At 42.0% G+C, this 20,620-nt stretch overlaps 1 protein-coding gene across 1 annotated transcript; it reads right to left on the bottom strand.

Moving 5' to 3' along the window:
• Nucleotides 1-3,068: 3,068 nt before the first annotated feature.
• On the bottom strand, nt 3,069-20,382 carry CRYGN (crystallin gamma N). The gene is made up of 4 exons (XM_068238617.1): nt 20,277-20,382; nt 10,150-10,398; nt 6,535-6,680; nt 3,069-3,344 (listed from the first exon to the last, which is right to left on the bottom strand). The coding sequence occupies exons 1-4, from the start codon at nt 20,295-20,297 to the stop codon at nt 3,209-3,211; spliced, it is 552 nt and encodes a 183-aa protein (XP_068094718.1). The 5' UTR covers nt 20,298-20,382; the 3' UTR covers nt 3,069-3,208.
• Between the last annotated feature and the right edge of the window lie 238 nt (nt 20,383-20,620).

The raw sequence follows: 20,620 nt of genomic DNA, 5'->3' as shown, positions 1-20,620 counted from the left end.
TTGGGGTCATATCTGATAACGATTGTGCATATTGGGGTCATATCTGATAACGATTGCATATTGGGGTCATATCTGATAACGATTGTGCATATTGGGGTCATATCTGATAACGATTGTGCATATTGGGGTTATTGAACGTGTTTTTTGTTCAAATCTGCTCACATTACGTGTATTTTCTTGAGAAAACCTGCACAATTATGTGAATGTTCTGGGGAAAGGGTCACCAAAACTTGGGCCCTCTGTCTTTGCGTTGCACTTTTAAAGGGAACCCGAGGTGTGAATAATATTGAGGCTGCCATATTTATCTCCTTTTAAGCAATACCAGCTGCCTGGCTGCCGTGTTGGTCCTCTGCCTCTAATTCTTTCAACCATAGCCCTTGAACAAGCATGCAGCAGGTCAGGGGTTTCTGACAATATTGTCAGAACTGACAAGATTAGCTGTATGCTTCACGCGCCGCAGGTTGTAGCCACACCCGTAAGCTACCCCGGAAATTGGTCCAGCACCTGCATAGCACCCCCTAAAAAAAATTCCTGGAGCCGCCACTGCACTACAGAGATCACTGTAAAGCCTGAAATAAAATTAAATTCATTAAGAGGATGAAGTATTGCAACATGTACACTAGAGGGTATCCCAGACTTTTGACTGGACAGCCTGTGCCCAGAAACAGTCGTGTTTTGAGAAATAGACAATAACAAGTATTTGATCTGGAAAGCAAAGCTCAAGCTCAAAAACTTTTAAAGTGAACTAACTGAGAGGAGCAATGAAGCTGCCATCTTTATTTTCTTTAAAAAAAAAATGCCAGTTGTCTGGCTGCAATGATGGTCTTTGGGATTTGGAGGTATACACATGGAACAAGCATGCAGCCAGTGAAGTTGGAATGGAGTGAGAATGGAGATTCAGAATGAATTAGAGGAGGAGGATCAACATAACAGCCAGAGAAATAGCAATTTCTATGCAGAAGTTGGCATGATATTTTCTATATTCCTCCAACTTAACCCTCCTGGCGGTTAATTAAAACCGCCAGGGGGCAGCACAGCACTATTTTTTAATTATTTTTTTTTTAAACATGTAGCTAGCCTAGCGCTAGCTACATGACAGCCGCTGTGCAGCGGCATCCCCCTACCCTCTTCGATCGTCTCCGGCAATCAAGCCCGTCCGGAAATCCCGTTCTGAACGGGATTTCCATTAGGGCTTCCCCCGTCGCCATGGCGATGGGCGGGATGACGTCAGCGACGTTGTAACATCAAAGGGCGTCCCGATCCACCCCTCAGCACTGCCTGGCACTGTTTGGCCAGGCAGCGCACAGGTTCTGGGGGGAGGGGCGGCGCAGCGAGCGGTGGCTAATCGACGCGGAGCGTCAGCGATCGGAGTGCACACGCAGCTAGCAAAGTGCTAGATGCGTGTTGCAAAAAAAAATAATTATGCAAATCGGCCCAGCAGGGCCTGAGAAATCCTCCTGCGCGGCATAGCCCAAGCTCAGCTCGGGCTTACCGCCAGGAAGGTTAAAGTGGGTCTAAACTAATATATAATGGGGGTTATTACTGTAAAGTGAGTTATAATAACATGCGCTGTTGTTTGTGTTTGTTGCATAAATACCGGTAATTATTGTGCATTCTCTGCACAGGGCAATTTTACAGTAGGCTTTAGTTTTCAGGTACTCCTTTAAGAACAACTATCAAAGAAACTTTTTTTCTGTAAACCCCATATACCTATTAGAGATGGGCCGAACGGTTCGCCGGCGAACGGTTCCAGGCGAACTTTGGGGGTTATCAGCAGCATTTTCTCTGATAACAGTTTAGTGCTAAAAGGTTCAAATGGCTATCATTTATTTTGTTTTGCAGCTGAATGAAACAGATTTTACATCACATTGACATGGCTACTGTTTAGAATCACAGTCTTTTAATTTCAGCCCGTGTAAAGGTTCTGTTTACATTACATGCTTACCAGAGTATGTTTATATCACAGCTGAATACTACTCCCTGTGTCTACGTAGGCATCATAAACTTTCTTGTGATGTAAGCAATATGCAGAGCCACTTGGTAAAGTCCTGTGCCAGGGTCAAACCTAGGATTTTCAAGTGTGGGATTCCTGAAAGTTCTCCCTCAGCCCAGCCACGCACAATACAGTATAATAATATTGTCTTGATAAAGCCTCGATAGAGGCGAAACGATCGTCGACTCAGCACCTCCGCACCTCTCTGTGTCTGACACCCCTGCTGCTGCAATGTGATCCTTGGTGATAAGTACAATTTTACTATACTGCTTTGTGTGAATACGCAATTTTAAAGAAGATGTTGGAATAAAAGTTTGAAGTTTTATATGACAGCGCAGATGCTCCTGGAATCTTTGTTCTTGTTGATATTGTGAATAATCTAGCCTTTATCCGGAATGTGCACCGCTGTGCAGAGTACTAATGTGAAGCAAATGTGGTGTGCACTCACTCATAAATCTTCCTGCCTACACAGTATAATAATATGGTAGGACATCATGCGGGGTACACATATACAATTTCCCATCTGACTGACAAGCTCTGACAATTATTTCCTAAATGTCCGATCTGCTCCCGATCGACAACGGGGTAGATCAGGAGCAGTTTGAATACAGATAATAATGAGGACAGCTGACATTGCTATTGAAGGGGAAAGTGAAGTATTTACACAGCAGGGCACAGGGCTGTGCTCAAACCTGACTCTGTTAAGTTCCCCAGAGCCTTCAGCCACACAAACATTAACAATTTTAACAATTCACTGTTTGCAGGAGGGAGAAACAAACGTCATACTTTGAGGACCAATCTACTGTGAGCAGGAAGTGACTGTACCTCCTCAAAAGTCTCCCACTTCTGCAGAGGCTTTTCAGCAACTGTAAGCTGAATAGTTGTTTATTCAGTCTTCCATCTTAGTTGAAAAAGTTTTGTTCTTGAAAAATAAAATGTACATTTAGCTTAGTGTAAGTTTACTGAAAAAGGCATTTTGATTGGCTACTATGAATTAGTGCAGCTTGTGCACTTTTCTTTCCATTGTTTAAGAAGTTGACTAGAACACTCTATACAAATCGCAACATGCAGGGCATACAGAACACAACTGTTTATTCAGAGTAGAAACTGAACCCAGGACACACAGTTGAAGAATTTATTGGCAGTTTTCCATAAGGAGAGGTAAGTGTTACTCGGTGGTCGAGTGTCCCTTTGGCAGAGGTCAAAGTTCCGCATTTAGAAGTAGTTTACAACTCGTCTGATGGATTGGATGTTTGCACTCTGGGCCTGCCATTCGTTAAATGTTCGGTAGTCTCCTCTCTCCACAATGTACATGCGACCCCGATAGTTGGGCTCTTCGTACAACACCCAGCTGGAACGATATGAAGGATTTGGAGATAAAATGATACAGTATAACATTGTATAAAGCTAATCATAGACTGGGCAACACTGTCCAACACTTCAGGCTTACATCAGATTGGTTTTCAAAGTTAAATTCTGCATGACTTAAGGGTATATAGACGGAGGCAGTAAATTCGGGCGCCTGAGGCTAGTGGACAAATCGGGCGCCGCCATTCACTCCTATAATAAATATCGTTTAATGGGCGCCCGATAGGAAAAAAGGGCGCCGGTGAAAAATAACGTTTTAAAAGCGGCGCCCGGAGACTTAATGTTTTATTACTGCTTCTCATGATTACACATTATTTAATGATTTATACATTTTTAAATATTATTTTTAAACGAAAAACAGTACAATATTTTTTTCAAACATTATTTTTAAACGAAAAACAGTACATTTTTTTTTTTTTTTTTACATTATTTTTAAACGAAAAAACCAACAGGGGGGTCTTAGGTTTAGGCACCAACAGGGGGGTCTTAGGTTTAGGCACCAACAGGGGGGGTCTTAGGTTTAGGCACCAACAGGGGGTCTTAGGTTTAGGCACCAAAAGGGGGGTCTTAGGTTTAGGCACCAACAGGGGGGTCTTAGGTTTAGGCACCAACAGGGGGGTCTTAGGTTTAGGCACCAACAGGGGGGTCTTAGGTTTAGGCACAAACAGGGGGGTCTTAGGTTTAGGCACCAAAAGGGGGGTCTTAGGTTTAGGCACCAACAGGGGGGTCTTAGGTTTAGGCACCAACAGGGGGGTCTTAGGTTTAGGCACCAACAGGGGGGTCTTAGGTTTAGGCACCAACAGGGGGGTCTTAGGTTTAGGCACCAACAGGGGGGTCTTAGGTTTAGGCACTAACAGGGGGGTCTAGGGGTTAGGGGTAGGTACAGGGAGGGTTACTTAGGCACCAACAGGGGGGGTCTTAGGTTTAGGCATCAACAGGGGGGTCTAGGGGTTAGGGGTAGGTACAGGGAGGGTTACTTAGTAATTTTTTTTTTTAACGTTATTATACGTTTCAGTATTTAAACGAAAGATTAACGTTTTTACAATTGCCGATTTAATGCACATTATTTAATGATTTATAACTTTAAAAAACATTAATTTTAAACGAAATACAGTACAATACATTTTTAAACGTTATCCATGCTTATCGTTAAAAACCAGGCGCCCTTTTTTCCCAGCGCCCCTTTTTAACGTACGCATATAGACTCCTGTTGGGTGGAAGTATAATAATGATTGGCTAAGCCTGAAGCACATCATGCAAACATCTTCTATAAGCAAGCATTCCTTCAAATAGTACAATCATCTTTAAAGGATACCAGAGCTGAACGTAGGAAAAAGGGGGGGATCGGGTATGTACTGGCAGCTGTCCTGTTCTCCTCTCTGCCCCTCTGATCTTACCTAATTCCACCCCCCCCCCCCCCGGCAGCCTCTTCTGGGTCGCGGGAGTTGGGCATTAGTGCACAGGCCAGGAGCTGGTCCAGGAGTGCATTGTGCATGCACATGAAAAAGGGTCCCAGGTGGAAGAGCACAGTGATTGAGCACCACAGCGGCACCCCTAGCCATGGCTCCACCCGGTGCGGTGAGCACCTGCAGCCTTATGATAGGTACACGACTGCTTAAGATGATGTTATCCACAATAAGAGATACTTGGCCAACACAGTCATTAATGAATGTGGTACATGTTATAATGATGTTAGGAAGTACTGTTCTACAATCAAATCCCACCATAGACAATGCGCATGGAATTTGCCTGTTATTTTTGGCTGCCTCCAGCTACTGTGGTTTCCGTCCAAATATCTACCAGTAAGTTAACTGGTCTCTGGCAACCCTGGTGCTACTGTCTGCATGTCAGTAAAGCTACTCTAAAGTCTTCAAGTGTGGTCAACTGATCTGTAGGTATTTCCGAATTGTGCCAGATTTTGTGTTTCTACAATACCTTGCTAAGTAATTACTGAGGTTGAACTTTTCCAGTTGATCACTTACTTGTGTGTTCTACTTAGAAAAGGCATAATCCACTCTCCTCTCTTTAGGACAGAAAAAGCTTATTTGAACCAGGCATGTATATCTGTACAAGTGACTGTTAGCTGTGGGCAATACGTTAATTAATCAGATCTTACTGTACACATCCAGCTACCATGTAATGGTAATAGCTAACATAGGACTGTGTTTTCTCCTAGGTGATATTTTCATCAATATATACCTTTTAAGCAACCAGCAAGCAAGAAAGTACTCCAAGAATAATTCTGACAATAATGTTTCACCTACTTTCTGCCTCTGGTACTTTTTCAATTGCAGAGTGATGAAATGTTATTTAAAAAAAAAACAGATGTTGAAAAATTATCTCCTAGGAGAAAACTTAAAGGATACATCTGGCAAACTGTAAAAAAAAAGTTTCACTCACCTGGGGCTTCTGTCAGCCTCTAAAAGTCTTTTAGGTCGCACGGTGCAGCTCTGCTCTGCTCCAGGCCTCCGCTCGCCCCTCTGTAAGATCACGACCCATGGCCAGGACGGGATCTTCTGTACATGTGTAGGCGCGCCGTGTGCCTCTCGTGACCGCGCTCCCACCACCAAAAGCAATCTGCACTTGCGCAGTTCAATACTCTCTGAACTGCTCAGATCACTTCTAGGGGCGCAATCATGAGAGGCATGCAGCCTGTCCACACATGTGCAGAAGATCCTGGCCACGGTTTGCGAACTAACGGAGAGGAGAGCAGAGGCTTGGTGCAGAGGGGAACTGCGCCATGGGACCTAACAGACTTCTAGGGGCTAGAAGAAGCCCCAGGTGAGGGAAACATTTTTCTTTTTTTTACAGATTGCCAGATGTATCTTTTAAGAGAAAAAGTGAATTGAATAAAGCCCATTATGTCGTGAGCTCCTTTGGATCTGGAGATGACACACCAGCCATACAGGCACACAATCATTTCCAGATTTGACCACAAATGGTCTGACAGCAGAACAATCATGTCTTGACCACATGTCAAGCTAATCCAGAAAGCCTTCTCATGGTCCCATGACACCACCTCCACCTCAGTATTTCCCCCACATTGGTGGTCAGAGAGTCTTTGGAACTGTCCTGTGGAGGTGATTGGGGGGTGTAAGGATTACCAGCACTTTGATAATGAGAGGTTTCTCACATCCTCTTATTGTTTTCTCCCCTGCTTGAGTGATACTTACGCTCCGTCACCGTAGACTTTGATGGCATTCACACAGTTCTTGTTCCAGCCCCGCCCTTGCAGGAAAGGACAGTCTTCACTGAACTCCATGCACTGTCCAGTGAAATTACAGCCCTCAAACAGCTCCAGTCTGTAGTGTTCTCCATGCTGGAAGAAGAGACAGTTATATAATACTTAGGCTGCTACTTTACAGAACTAGTACTCTTTAAACAAGCACAGCGAGATTTATAGTCGGTGTATTTTTTAAAATTCACAAGCACTTTGACAGTAGTAATTTATGCATGCATACAGACCAGATTCAGTAAAGGTTTATTCACTTAGGCAATGCAAAAACACGAAAAAGCAAATAACATATACATTATCCAGGTATACATAATAGCCAATCAGAAACCATCTTTCACTTAGCCAATGTCAGTAAATCTGAAAGTAATAAGTTCATTTTTAAAGCGCAAATTATTATTACTGCACGTAGTCTGGGTTTTAGGCAGACCGTGTATGGAGCTAATTAAATGATAGAAAATTATCTGAATACATCAGTTTGTTATGAAATGGGATAAATATGTGAGGGTCGCTGTACACACGGCAGTTTTTAGGCATAGGCAAACCAGGCAGATGTCTGGGGTGACAACTGTAACATCTGCCTGGAGGTGGCACCACAGAGTTTGTCTTAGCACACTGTACTTTATGGAATTCTTATAGCCAACTGCTAGTTTCTTTAAAGGGGCACTATGGAAAAAAAATGTAAAATTTAAAATATGTGCAAACATAGAGAAATAAGAAGTTTTTTCCAGAGTAAAATGAGCCATAAATTACTTTTATCCTATGCTGCTGTCACTTACAGTAAGTAGTAGAAATCTTACAGAAGTGACAGGTTTTGGACTAGTCCATCTCTTCATAGGTGATTTTCAGCAAGGCTTTTAATCTTTATAAAGATATTCCCTAAAAAGGATTTAAACAATGATGCTGGCCAGCTTCCCTACTCACAACACAGTTGTTTGGCAGTTGGACAGAGCAACTGCCATTCACTAAGTGCTTTTTAAAATATATAAATCCCTGAGAATCCCCCCATGAAGAGATGGACTAGTCCAAAACCTGCCACTTACGTCAGATTTCTACTACCTACTGTAAGTGACAGCAACATAGGAGAAAAGCAATTTATAGCTCATTTTACTCTGGAAAAAAACATACTTCTTATTTGTTTATGTTTGCACATATTTTAAATTTTACATTTTTTTGCCATAGTGCCCCTTTAAGAAAGGGATGGGTGGTACTTTTAACACCTATTTGGTCACTGCTGTTTTGATTGTTGCAACTCTGAATGGATTTCCAGGACAATATTCTAACCTGTAAAAACTCAGGCCGTACTTAAACAGTATAATGCTTATAAAAGTGGATACACCGCCCTCAAAACCATTAAAGAAATTGTTTGTTGTATAGTTTTAGAGAGCTTGGGCCAGTGAGATGTATAAGGCTTGGAAAAAAATTGTGTATCCTTTACAAACTTTTTTTGGGACACAACATTATTTTTATGCAAATTATCAATTTTCTTATTGGTGCCCAGAAAACTAGTATATGCTCTTCCTGTTCACTAGAGGTAGGGAAACAAAAGATGCCTTGCCTGGGGCGCCACAATGGCTGTACAGATAGGGTTTCATTTCCTGCATGTCCTGATCTATGGAGAGGGGAGTGGGCAGGCATGAAAGTAGCACCACACTGTGATAGCTTTATGTATAGGAAAATGAGAGACACCAATCTGACTGGGCAGATCACTTCTGGCGAGGGCAGCAATGTTGAGAACACCCTGTAGACACTTAAGATTTCTGACCAAAACTATCAGGAAAGTTTCCTTTGGCTGAAGAAAATCTTAAGTTTATAAGTAGCTTTTGGAACCATCTGGAATGGTATGAAATCCAAAAGATCAACATGATAACCCCTTTAGGAGATTAAATAGTGTGATATATTTTGCTTGCCTCTCCTATACTGAGGTCATACATAAAGAGTTTCTACTACATACTGTATGATAGAACAACTTGACAGACTAAATGAATGATTTCTGCATTATGTGCATTTTTTTTATGTTTTTGTATTACATATTTGGGCCTGATATACAGAGTTTCTCCTGAGTTTGATAACATGTTAAAACATATGTGGCGGTGCCCAAGTTTGCGTAGCGCCGCCACCATTGGATGGTGCTGCTAGTAAACATATTGGTAATTTACATCACCGACACCCTACTACAGACTAACCCAGTCCCCACTCTCACATGAACCCTTTTCTCCCAGTGCCTAGCACTAATTCTCTCCCCCCCCCCCACCACCACCACCACCACCACTTTATGCCCAACACTAACTCCCCTCCTGGTGCCTAAAACTAACCCCCACCTTATGACTCACAGTAAGCCTCCTCTATTAGTGCCAACCATTACCCCCCATCTTATGCCTAACACTGACCCTTATCCTAGTGCCTAGCATTAACCCCCCACCTTATGCCTCACACTAACCCTCCTCTACTTGTACCTTCCACTAACCCCCCCCCCCCCCAATCTTATGTCTAATACTAACTTTCCTCCTAGTGCCTAACACTAACCCTCCCACCTTATGCCTAACACTAACCCTCCTCTCCTAGTGCCTATCACTACCCACACCTTATGCCTAACACTAACCCTCCTCTCCTAGTGCCTATCACTACCCACACCTTATGCCTAACACAAACCCTCCTCTCCTAGTGCCTATCACTACCCACACCTTATGCCTAACACTAACCCTCCTCTCCTAGTGCCTATCACTACGCACACCTTATGCCTAACACTAACCCCCCCCCCCCCCGAGCCTAACACGAACGCCCCACTTTTTGCCTAACACTAACCCTCCTCTGCTAGTGCCTAACACTACCAACCTCCCCCCAGTGTCTAAAACTAACACCCCACTTTATGCCTAACACTATCCCTCCTCTCCTAGTGCCTATCACTACCCACACCTTATGCCTAACACTACCCCCCCCCCGTGCCTAACACGAACACCCCACTTTATGCCTACCACTAACCCTCCTCCTAGTGCCTAACACTACCAACCTCCCCCGTCCAATGCCTACCACTGATCCCCCTCCTAGCGTCTATCACTAACACTCCACTTTTTGCCTAACACTAACCGTCCTCCTAGTGCCTAACACTACCCTCCTCCCTCCCCCGCCCAATGCCTAACACTAACACCCCTCCTTAAGCCTAACACTAACCCTCCTCCCCTAGTGCCTAACCCACTAAACCCCCACCCCCCACCTCCCCCAGTTTTGTGCCTAACACAAACCCTCTTCCTCTTAATACTATTCTGTGAATCTTCCTTTCTGTGTAAAAATGATCATATCTGTGTTACAATATCAAATTGCACGAAGATCATTTTTTTTACATTTAAAAAAATATCTTTATCTTAAAATGGTCTTTTTTCCTATTTGCTTAATGAATTGTTATGGAAGCTACAATACACTATTAGAAACATGGTCAACCTTGCAAGTGATTGATATTTCACTGATTGAAGATGATTTCTTTAACCTCCTTGCACTTCTGGATACAATGTAGACAACAAAAGGAAATACATGTGAAGGCCAAACATAAAACACCTACCATTCTGATAGGCCTGCTGGACCCCATGTGGTCATTGTGTCCATTCCAGCGGTGGAAGTCGGGGTACTCTCCTCGCTCCAGAATGTATTGTTGTCCTTTGAAATCAGGGTGATCGAAGCAGATCCAGGCTCCACTTTCTACTCTGATGGAATTGACCCGATTCATGAAGCCCCGGTCCTGAAAGTTGTCACAGTCTCCAAACACTTCCAGCTTCCTTCCTGTGAAGCATTTTCCCTCATAGAAACTGATCTACAATAACACAGAACACATCATGCTTTCACCTATAGCCAGAGCTGTGCTGCATACAGACCCTACACCTTGTTTAATCCCTGTTCTTAAAGTAAACCTAAAGCTAAAAATAAACTCATGAGATAATGAATTGTATATGTAGTATAGCAAAGAAACAGAACATTCGTAGCAAAGAAAAGAGGTTCATATTGTTTTCCAGTACAGGAAGAGTTAAAGGGACACTTAAGTCAAACAAAAAAAATGAGTTTTACTCACCTAGGGCTTCCAATAGCCCCCTGCAGCTGTCCGGTGCCCTCGCCGCCTCCCTCCGATCCTCCTGGCCCCGCCGGCAGCCACTTCCTGTTTCGGTGACAGGAGCTGACAGGCTGGGGACGCGAGTGATTCTTTGTGTTCCTGGCCACAATAGCGCCATCTATGCTGCTATAGCATATATCATATACCATATAGCAGCATAGAGGGTGCTAATGTGTCTGGGAACGCGAAGAATCACTCGCGTCCCCAGCCTGTCAGCTCCTGTCACCGAAACAGGAAGTGGCTGCCGGCGGGGCCAGGAGGATCGGAGGGAGGCGGCGAGGGAACCGGACAGCTGCAGGGGGCTATTGGAAGCCCTAGGTGAGTAAAACTCATTTTTTTTGTTTGACTTAAAGTGAACCTCCGGACTAAAAATCGACTCAGCACCACTGAAAAGGCTTTGTGTTTCTTTAACAGTTTCACAGCATCAGAACTTTGTTTATTTTATACAAGCCTCAATTTTAGCTGCACAGAAGAAAACTGCCCAGGCTTTTTTTCCCCTGATGCTGTGCAAAGCATGATGGGATTTCTGATTTTGTTGTTCTCGTTCTGCTGTTTTGGTGCAAATTTTTTTTTTTACATTTTGAATTTGACATTTGAAGCCTAGCGTGTGCAGCTGGGAGGGGTTATCAGGACACAGGACAGTTGGAACTGTGTCTCCTGCTCCTTGTCACCTCCTTTCAACCAAAAAGATGGCTGCCCCCATGACAAAGATGGCAGCCCCCATGAATCACAAACATTTGCCTGTTCTTTTAAAACCGGGTGGTTAAGAGATTATATTACCTATCTATTCTAATTAACATAACTAATGTAACTTAATGACACTATGTTTGTTTAGGCTGAAGTTCCCTTTTAAGTGTCCCTTTAAGAAACTTCAGCTGTTACTTATACAAAAGAGATTCTCTGAGCAATTGGACCAGCTGGGTCCAACACAGTCCTGTTTTCTGAAGCACTTAAAGAGTCAAGAAACAGTGAGAGACAGCTTGCAATAAGGTACTACTGCAGGAAAGTTTAACCATTTCCCCTCCCCCAGGACGAGTAACTGCGACCCTGCAAAATGCTATAACTCTGTGCAGGGACGTAGGTACTACGTCCCTCCCGCCACGCCCCCCCCCCCCCCCCGCTCACCTAACCCCCGTCCTCCCCCCGCGCTCGGTAACGCCGCTCATTACTGCCGATCGCCCGCCGCTAGATCAATGAATGGGAAACCAAATCCCATTCATTGATCTAATTCCCCGTGTGAATGGCTGCAGCCGTCTATACAGATGGCTCTGCCATTCATTCATTCATTCCGTACGCGTAGTGCTTCCGTTTCCGTACAAACAGTACGGAGCTGAAGTCACTACTGAGGACATCTTGTGGCCAAATTGTAATATTACATCCCCCTTTTTTTTCAGTTTATTATCCCTAGTTACCTTTTTTTATTATTATTATTAACCCCTGACCTCCCACACTCCCCTGAAGTTACCATTTTTTTATTTATTTATTTTTTTTAATAAAAAAAAATTACAAATAAAAAAAATACATAAATAGTTACTTTAGGGACCAAACTTTATAAATTATGGGCCTGTAATTGGGGATAGACGCAACACTTAAAAAATGCACATTTATTTCCAAATGAAATATTGGCGCCATACATTGTACTAGGTAAAAAGTACTAGGTAAAAAGTTTAAACGTTGCAATAACCGATACAAACAGGAAAATAAAATGTGTGGGTTTTAATTACGGTAGCATGTTTTATTTTGAAAATATAATGGCTGAAAACTGAGAAATAATGTTTTTTTTTCATTTTTTTTCTTATTCTTCTTATTAAAACTGAGTTATAAGAAAATAATTTTTAGCAAAAAGTACCCCCCCCCCCCCCAAAGAAAGCCTATACAGTGGCAAACAAACCAAGATATAGATTGTTTCGCTGTAATAAGTAGTAATAAAGTTATAGGTGAATGAATGGAAGGAGCGCTGATGGTGAAAACTGCTCTGGTTTTTTGAGAGGAAAAACCCTTTGAGGTGAAGAGGTTAAAGGGTAATTATTACTGCTTTGTTTTAGAGCGTAAAAGACAGAGTGTGGTTACAGTATAAAATTGCCTCTATGAAGGAATGATGCAATGCTATAAAAAAAAAGCTATATAACTGAAAATAAAAAAGGGACTCTTTTCTTTGCTACTACACATACAATTCATTATACAAGTTTTTTTTTTTTTTTTTTTTTTTAGCTTCAGGTTTGCTTTAATTGGACCCAAATCAAACATTTTTTTAATTCAAAATATTTAGTTGCACCACTCTGACACATACAAAAATAAATAAACACTCCTTTAAGCCTATGAGCATTTCAGTGCATGCTTTTCACCCTTCTCTTTTCATCATAACTAGGGTTATACAGGTGGCAGCCATTACTTCTGAGATTAGTAGGAGGTTTTAGATCATGGGTGTGTGTGTCATCAGCTACTCTCCTTCACAGGGGCGTCGTCTATATGAAATCTCACACAAGCTGAGATCACCTCCCCTGTGACGTCATCAGTAGCAGCCTGTGTTTTGTTTTTGTTTCTTATCTCCTTCACCAGTTTGCCGGAAAAATACCGGCAATAGCAGCGCTGCGTAATATGTTGGCGCTTTATAAATAAATAAATAAATATGAAAGGAAGAGAGGGGTTCCTCCAATAAATGTAAAATATTTTATGTTTGTCATCATGCAGCTGACAAAAGGCTGCTATTTATCATTATAATTTAGAAAATATATTTTATTTCTGAAATCATGTATTTTTAATTTGGGTCCACTTTAATTAGTTGGTCTACAGTTAATACATTCAGTTATGGAAAACAGAACCAACAGGGTTTTTTTGGACTGGGCCTAAAGTACAATTTTGCCCACTATCCATTGGTCCACAGGCTTACACCACCCCTAGTGACCAGGCCATTTTTCACAACACAGGGCTGTGCAGCTTTGTCAGCTTGCTGCACAGCCATACAACTCAGCACACAAATTAATCTAACCTCCCTTTCTTGTCCTTAACAGGACATTTTTTTGGAGGTGTCTGATCGCTCCTGCGATCCTTTGGTTTTTTTTATCAGGCTTTCAGTGCCTGATTTTCCTTACCTCCCCCTCCTTCTCCTTCCCACCTCCCTGTCCCGCCCTAAATTGAATAGGACGACGATCCATCCTCTTCTCCGCCTCTCATAGGCATCAGCCTATGAGAGGGCTTAGATTTCTACCTGCTCTGAGGGACAGCCGAGTGTCCCTTGTACAGCGCTGCACTAGATAGCAGCGCTGTACGGATGTAAACAAAGGGGATTTCTTTCCCCTTTCGTTTAAGAGCCTGCTAACCGCGATCGCAGAGCGAAGCACCATGAATCGTAAACTGCAGCTCCAGGGATTGAAGCCAATCAGCGTTAGGCAATCCTGGGGATTCCGTCTTGCGTTGGCGTTAGGCGGTCGTAAGGTAGTTAAACAGAAAGTATTTATAATGATATCTTTAGGAGACGTTTCAGTTCCTTTACAACAGGGGTGTCAAACTCAAATACAAAGTGGGCCAAAATTGAGCTCTGGGATCAAGTTAGGGGCCAACTTTAATGTCTAGTGCCCCCCTCCTATCCCTATATGCTTCCCTGGTGTCTAGTGGCCCTCCTCCCGCATCTATCCAGTTCCTTGGTGTTTATTAGTTATCCCTCCCCTATACAATGATGTTTAGTAGTCCTCCCTCCCATACAGTTTCCTGGTGTCTAGTGGCCCCCCTCCCTCTCCTATACAGTTCCCTGGTACCTAGTGCTTTCCCCCTCCCCATATGGCTTCCCTGGTGATCTAGGGCTTATCCTCCAATATAGCTTCTCCAGTGGTCCTAAGAGGGCCAAACATAATGCCAAGTGAAGAAACCACCTGAGGGCCAAATCTGATGGCTCCGAGGGCCAGATTTGGTCCACGGCCCGGAGTTTGACATGTATGCTTTAAAACAACAAAAGATCCTGGTAGGTTCCAATTCTCCACAACTTAACCAGACACCACGGGGCATATTCAGTAAGCTCCGGTAAAGTTATTGTTTCATAAGTAGTGTAACCTTGTGTCACCTGGGTAACACAGGTCGCGCAAGTTGTGCAGTGTGTGCTACCATGCTAGCTTAAGTAGTGGTAAAATTGGGTGCTGTTTGTCACACAAGTGGAGTCCCATATTGCAAAAAAAAACAAACCAAAAAAGCACATGCCCCGTGGTATAGTAATGTTTTGACACTGTGCACCCAGCCTAATATACAATAGCAGTAAAGCAAAAATGTTTTTCTGCTTACAAAACTCACCAGTGAGACCAGCATATATATAGCTAAGAGGGGTATGGTGGCTGCCATATTTATTTTCTTTTAATTAATACCAGTTGCCTGGCAGTCCTGTTGATCTCTTTGGCTCCATTAGTGTCTGAGTCACACACCTGAAACTGAAACAAGCATGTAACTAATCTAGTCAGACTTCAGTCAGAAACACCTGTCAAGCTTGTTCAGGGTCTATGGCTAAAGGTGGCCACACACGAAACAATAAAATTATCCGATTTTACGGCAATTTGATAAAAACGATCGTATCTCCCGAAAAAGTCGAAAGTTTTTTTTCATTCGACTGAAAAATCCGATCGGATTTCCCATTTTCTTTGATTTTTATCGATCCGGAATGCCAGATATTTTTCTTCAAAAAGATTGTATGGTGTGTGTTAGATTGTCAATTTATTAATATACACACCCTAGCAATTTTGTCAGAGTTTCCAATCATTTTTTTTATCATAATTGGGGAAAAATTTAACATATATGTGTGGTACATTGGCCATATTTTTGAAATGTTACAATCAGTTAGAAAAATTGATTGCAATTCTTAAATTGAACAGATATTTAAAAAATTGTATGGTGATTGGCCACCTTAAGAGTATTAGCAACAGAGGCCAAGAAAGGACAGCCAGACAATCTGCATGGCTTAAAAAGAATTAAATATGGCAGCCTCCTTATCTTTCTCAGTTCAGGTGTGCTTTAAACAAATTAAATAGATAATACAGACGTATTTAAAAAATGTGTCTTTTTACACATTTCACCTCAATGCAAACAAAATAAATTGACATTTCAGTCATACGTTCTACACACATATTTTTCTTCAACAAGATTTGTTGTCATAGGAAAAGTATTACAACTGACATCTGGGAGATTAAATGGTTGAGGTCTATCCCCGCCCACCTCACAGTGGGGGACAAAGTCCAATATGTATCTCAATGCTCAATGTCTCCACAGGATCTTAGTGCAGCATACATCATGGCTTGTTGGATCTCAAGTAGCCAGAGAGTTGGACACCAGTAACAGACATTGGAAATAGCACCAAGTATTTTAGGGGGTTTTTTTCAGAGAAGTGACAGTTAATGAGGCAAATAATGTCATTTCCACCTTTACAGTTTCTCAGCATGATTCATCCATATGTAGAGAAGAATACTCCTGGTCATAATACATGTCATTGCATGCTGTTGTAGCCCAAACCAGGCCAGAATGTATAATTTAGTGGGGAACGTTAAGGATCTCCGTTGAGATTTTATACGTTTGTAAGAAGTTTATTCTCTTCCTTTAACCACAAAGATCACATTTCCACATAAACCACATAAGTGGTGGCTGAGGGGTGTAGGACCACCAGAGGCAGCACATGACCCTCACAGTGGACAATGGAGTAAGAGGCGCCTAATGTAAGTTGACCAATGTAATAAAAACAAATTGACATAAAGGTAAGTTAAAGAGGTACTCCAGTGAAAAAAAAATAATAAAAAAGTGCTTCATTTTTACGATAATTATGTATAAATGATTTACTCAGTGTTTTCCCATTGTAAAATCTTTCCTCTCCGTGATTTACATTCTGACATTTACTACCGCCCATCCCCCCCTCCCGTAACCCGCTGCGCACGACACTGTCCACCAGGACGCGCACACTCCGCCACCCCCCGCCCCTCCCCCCTCCCCAGTCCCAGAGAAAAATTTGGTCAGAAAGTGGTCCCCTGGCCGGAAAAGGTTGGGGACCCCTGCTTTAAGGGAACCAGAGGTGAAAATAAACTGATGAGATACACAATTGGATCTGTCCTCTTACTCCTACAAATGACCTTTTTAGATATCCCATTGTTTTACATTTACAAAGTAGATTGACTGTTTTGTTTTCTCTGCTCAATGGTAGTCTGTTAAGTGTTCCAGAGTTAAAATACAGGAACTATTGACCTTTTTCTAACTCTCCCCTTGGGACGCCTGTTCTCGGCGCACATGCAGCGGCGGTGTAGTGCCTTAGTGTGGCGTGGTTCTGTGAAGACAGAAGCTGTCACTTGCATGCCTGAAAATTAACTCTTTCAGGCAGCTAAACATAAAAAGAGAAACAGTCTAGGTATTTATATGCTCTGCATCCTACATACACATATTTATCTCGTCATGTTACATGTCGCCTCGGGTACACTTTAAAAGACAAGATACAATTTAGAGTGTAAAAAACAAGCAAGACTGAGTTCTTATTCACCTTTAGGAAAAAGTGACAGACAGATCAGGGATAGTGAGAAAACACAGGAGTGTTGCCAGTATTCTTATTAAGCTAATAGATGCGACTCTGAGGGAATCCGAGTAATCAAGAAGACATGTTTTGGCGCAAAGTATTTGCAGATGCTCCTGTCCAATAAAATAGTATAATGTCTCCTCCAGATTTACCCGAGGTATTAAGAGAGATGATATCATTGTAACTTTTCACACCACAAGCTATGGGGCTGGTATGGACCTACTTAAAATCCCATTTTCCTTTCAGGGCTGGATAAGACGGACGTGGATTATTACTCATTTTGTCTACATTTATTGCCTGCAAATATATTCTGGAAAGAAACACATATGAGTTTGGGGAAAATATTGCAACATTTAGGCACGCATCATGTCTCAAAATCTCCCGGTCATTATTAGTCATTATTTATTAAGAATTTGAACCATCCTGTTTTTCATCATCGCTAATGAGCAAAGTATTCAAAAAGTATTCAAGGGAAATGGTGGCATTTGAAGCCAGTTCACGGTGTTGTACAGCAGAATGAAGCAATGCAGAGAATACCATAAGAGGCCAATTCGCAAACCGGTTGGGGGGTCATAAATTACATCAAAATTGGCGTGATTTAGTACAGGGCTACGGAACATTGAGGAACGTGTGCAATCCTGAAAACGTGGCCTGGATTTATTGAAAATTGGCCACTCTTTGGAGGCAACGGTCAAAACCAAGCCACTATGGCGGTCATACAACCATTATTTTTTCAAACCTTTCAGCATACTTTACTAACTCTATAAGTAGTGAATATTGGCAACCAATACTATAACCCTAAGGACCCTCTGTCAATGCCTATGACCGCTTTGCTGATGCCTAACCCTATCTGCCGATAATATGGGCCCTGCCATAGACGCATATGTTAATAGCTGAGATTAGCAGCCATTACAGGTAATTTGGGCATCAGAGGCATTTTTATCGGGCACTTCTTGCACCTAATTTGCCTGTAATATCTGCTAATTTCAGCTATGAACCTAGGTGCCTATAGTGCCATTCAAATTAACTGTTTACACACCAATATGCCAAGTGCCAAGATGCCCAACTAAAATTTGATTGGATAGTTATCGATTCCTACGCCACACAGCAAACATACTTTTGATAGATTTCAGTAAAAATCTGTAAAACATTGATCAAACTAGAAAGGCTATAATATTTGATGCAGTACAATGCCTATCAATTTGCCGCCATTTCTACCGCACCCCTCACACAGAGATTTTCCAACATATCCAATCTTACTTTTGGTTGATAAACTATCCAGTGTCGATCTAAAGTGAAATGACTGGATATGTCCAGCAGATTCTTTTACATGATCAAATTGGACAGAAAAAGTTGATGTGTATATAGCCAGCAGTAGAGTATTGTTGCCATCAGTAAAAGCTAAGAAGTTTTGAATCAGGTTGATACCATTTACTGTCAAACTTAAAGGAATAAGAGTAAACAAGCTTTCGGGTGTATAGCCTTCGTTGGGCTTCAATCCTGTTTGCTCCCAAGATGTTGGAACAGACAGCTATATGCATGCAACATCAAAAGGGGATACATAGATTTTTTTGCAGGCATAAATACATGTCATTATGATGCCTAAATGAAACAGAACATCTAAATGGAGTAAGAGGTTGTTTGCTGATTACTAGATAAGACTCCTTGTTTACTCAATCCTCACACAATTGGGACTCAGCAGTGGCGTAGCTAAAGAGCTGTGGGCCCCGATGCAAGTTTTACAATGCCCCCCCCCCCCAAGAACTCTATACATAACAATTGATACCGCGCACCAAAACCTGCCAATCGCAACTACAGTGACAGAGGTGCAAGAAGGGGATAGGGAACAGTTTGTTAATGATTACCACTAATCAAAGTATCTATAGAAGTGATTATTGTGAGCACAGGACCAATAGAGAGCTAATACTGCAGTTGAGGGAGGGCCCTTTGGGGCCCCTCTTGCCCAAGGGCCCCGATGCGGTCGCAACCTCTGCAACACCTATTGCAACACCCCTGCACAGAAGCATTGTAAATTCTGAGTTCACAAGTTTAGCTACAAGCAGAGTGGATGCAATATAGGCGGAGAAAGAGTTATGGCACTAAATATCATCCGCCGCATATCAATATAAGAAGTTTTTGTTATAGCCAGCTTGACTCAGCTTGTTATTTTTCTATGCAAATTGCATTTTTTGAAAGAAATGTAAGTGGCAAACTCTTTACTGTATTTCTCTTTCTTGAAAATATATGGAAGCTGATTTTAGGTAAAGCAAACCTAAAGCAAAAAAACCCTTATGATGTATTAATTATATGTGTAGTATGGATAATGAATGGAACATTTGTAGCAAAGAAAATTCTCATATTTTTATTTTCAGTTATATAGCTTCTTTTTTTTTTAAATAGCATTGCATCATACTGTCAGAGTTGCAGTTTTAAAACCTCACTCTGTCTTTTAAGCTGTAAAACAGAGAAGAAATTATGACCCTTCGAACTTTCCTGCAGTAAAACCTTATTTCAAGCTGTCTCTTGGCGGTTTAAGTGCTTCAAAAAACAGGACTGTATTCGAACCAGTGGGTCAAATAACTCAGAGAAGCTCTTTTGCATAGATAACAATTGAAGTGTATTAACTTCAACTCTTCCTGTACCGTAAAACAATATAAGACTCTTTTCTTTGCTACTTTACTTACTTTGCTACTTTGCTACTAATGACTCTTACTTCAAATAGGCTTCGAAAAATATCCACAAATAAAAGAATAGCATAGTTTCTACAACTCTGATCACGTAGACAGATTTGCTAATCACTAGCTTAGTTCTGAAATTCTCAATGAATGTAACAAAGCACATAAGAAAAGCAGGTTGGGGTTTATGGTCATCAGGTGGATTATTTTAGCTAGAAGGATCTACCTACTTCTCAGGCAGCAGCAGCACTGCATGCCTATATATCACCGTCCAACCCGTGATCATCCTTTTTAAACAATAAAACCTGCTGTTTTGCTTTTTGCCTTTTCTCCCGTGCTGATGATGACTGTCCATGGCCGAGCTCAAGCCCTTTACTTACTTTTCCAGAGTACTGGGACATCTTTGCGCTGGATTCTGTCCAACCCAACACAGCAGCCAACAAATCTGACAGACAGAAAAATTGGACACTCCAATATATATCACAGTTCAGACAGAGGCTGCTATCGCGAGCCCGAGCTAACAATGCCGCAGCTATAGAAGGTTTAACGTTTTCGCTTGGTAGACAAAATCCCCTGTAGCTAGCAGTGCTGATCCCAGACTTTTAACATATTGTAGACGAGCAGACAAAAGATTTGCTTGGCAGGAATTTTGGCTGATGAGAATGGCAGTTTCGCTGCACCTTTTATGTATGGAACAGAGAGGGGTGTAGTGGAGAGATGCTCA

The sequence above is a fragment of the Hyperolius riggenbachi genome, chromosome 5 (genome assembly GCF_040937935.1).
Source record: "Hyperolius riggenbachi isolate aHypRig1 chromosome 5, aHypRig1.pri, whole genome shotgun sequence".
Classification (NCBI taxonomy): domain Eukaryota; kingdom Metazoa; phylum Chordata; class Amphibia; order Anura; family Hyperoliidae; genus Hyperolius; species Hyperolius riggenbachi.
This window is presented reverse-complemented; position numbering and strand designations above follow the sequence as displayed.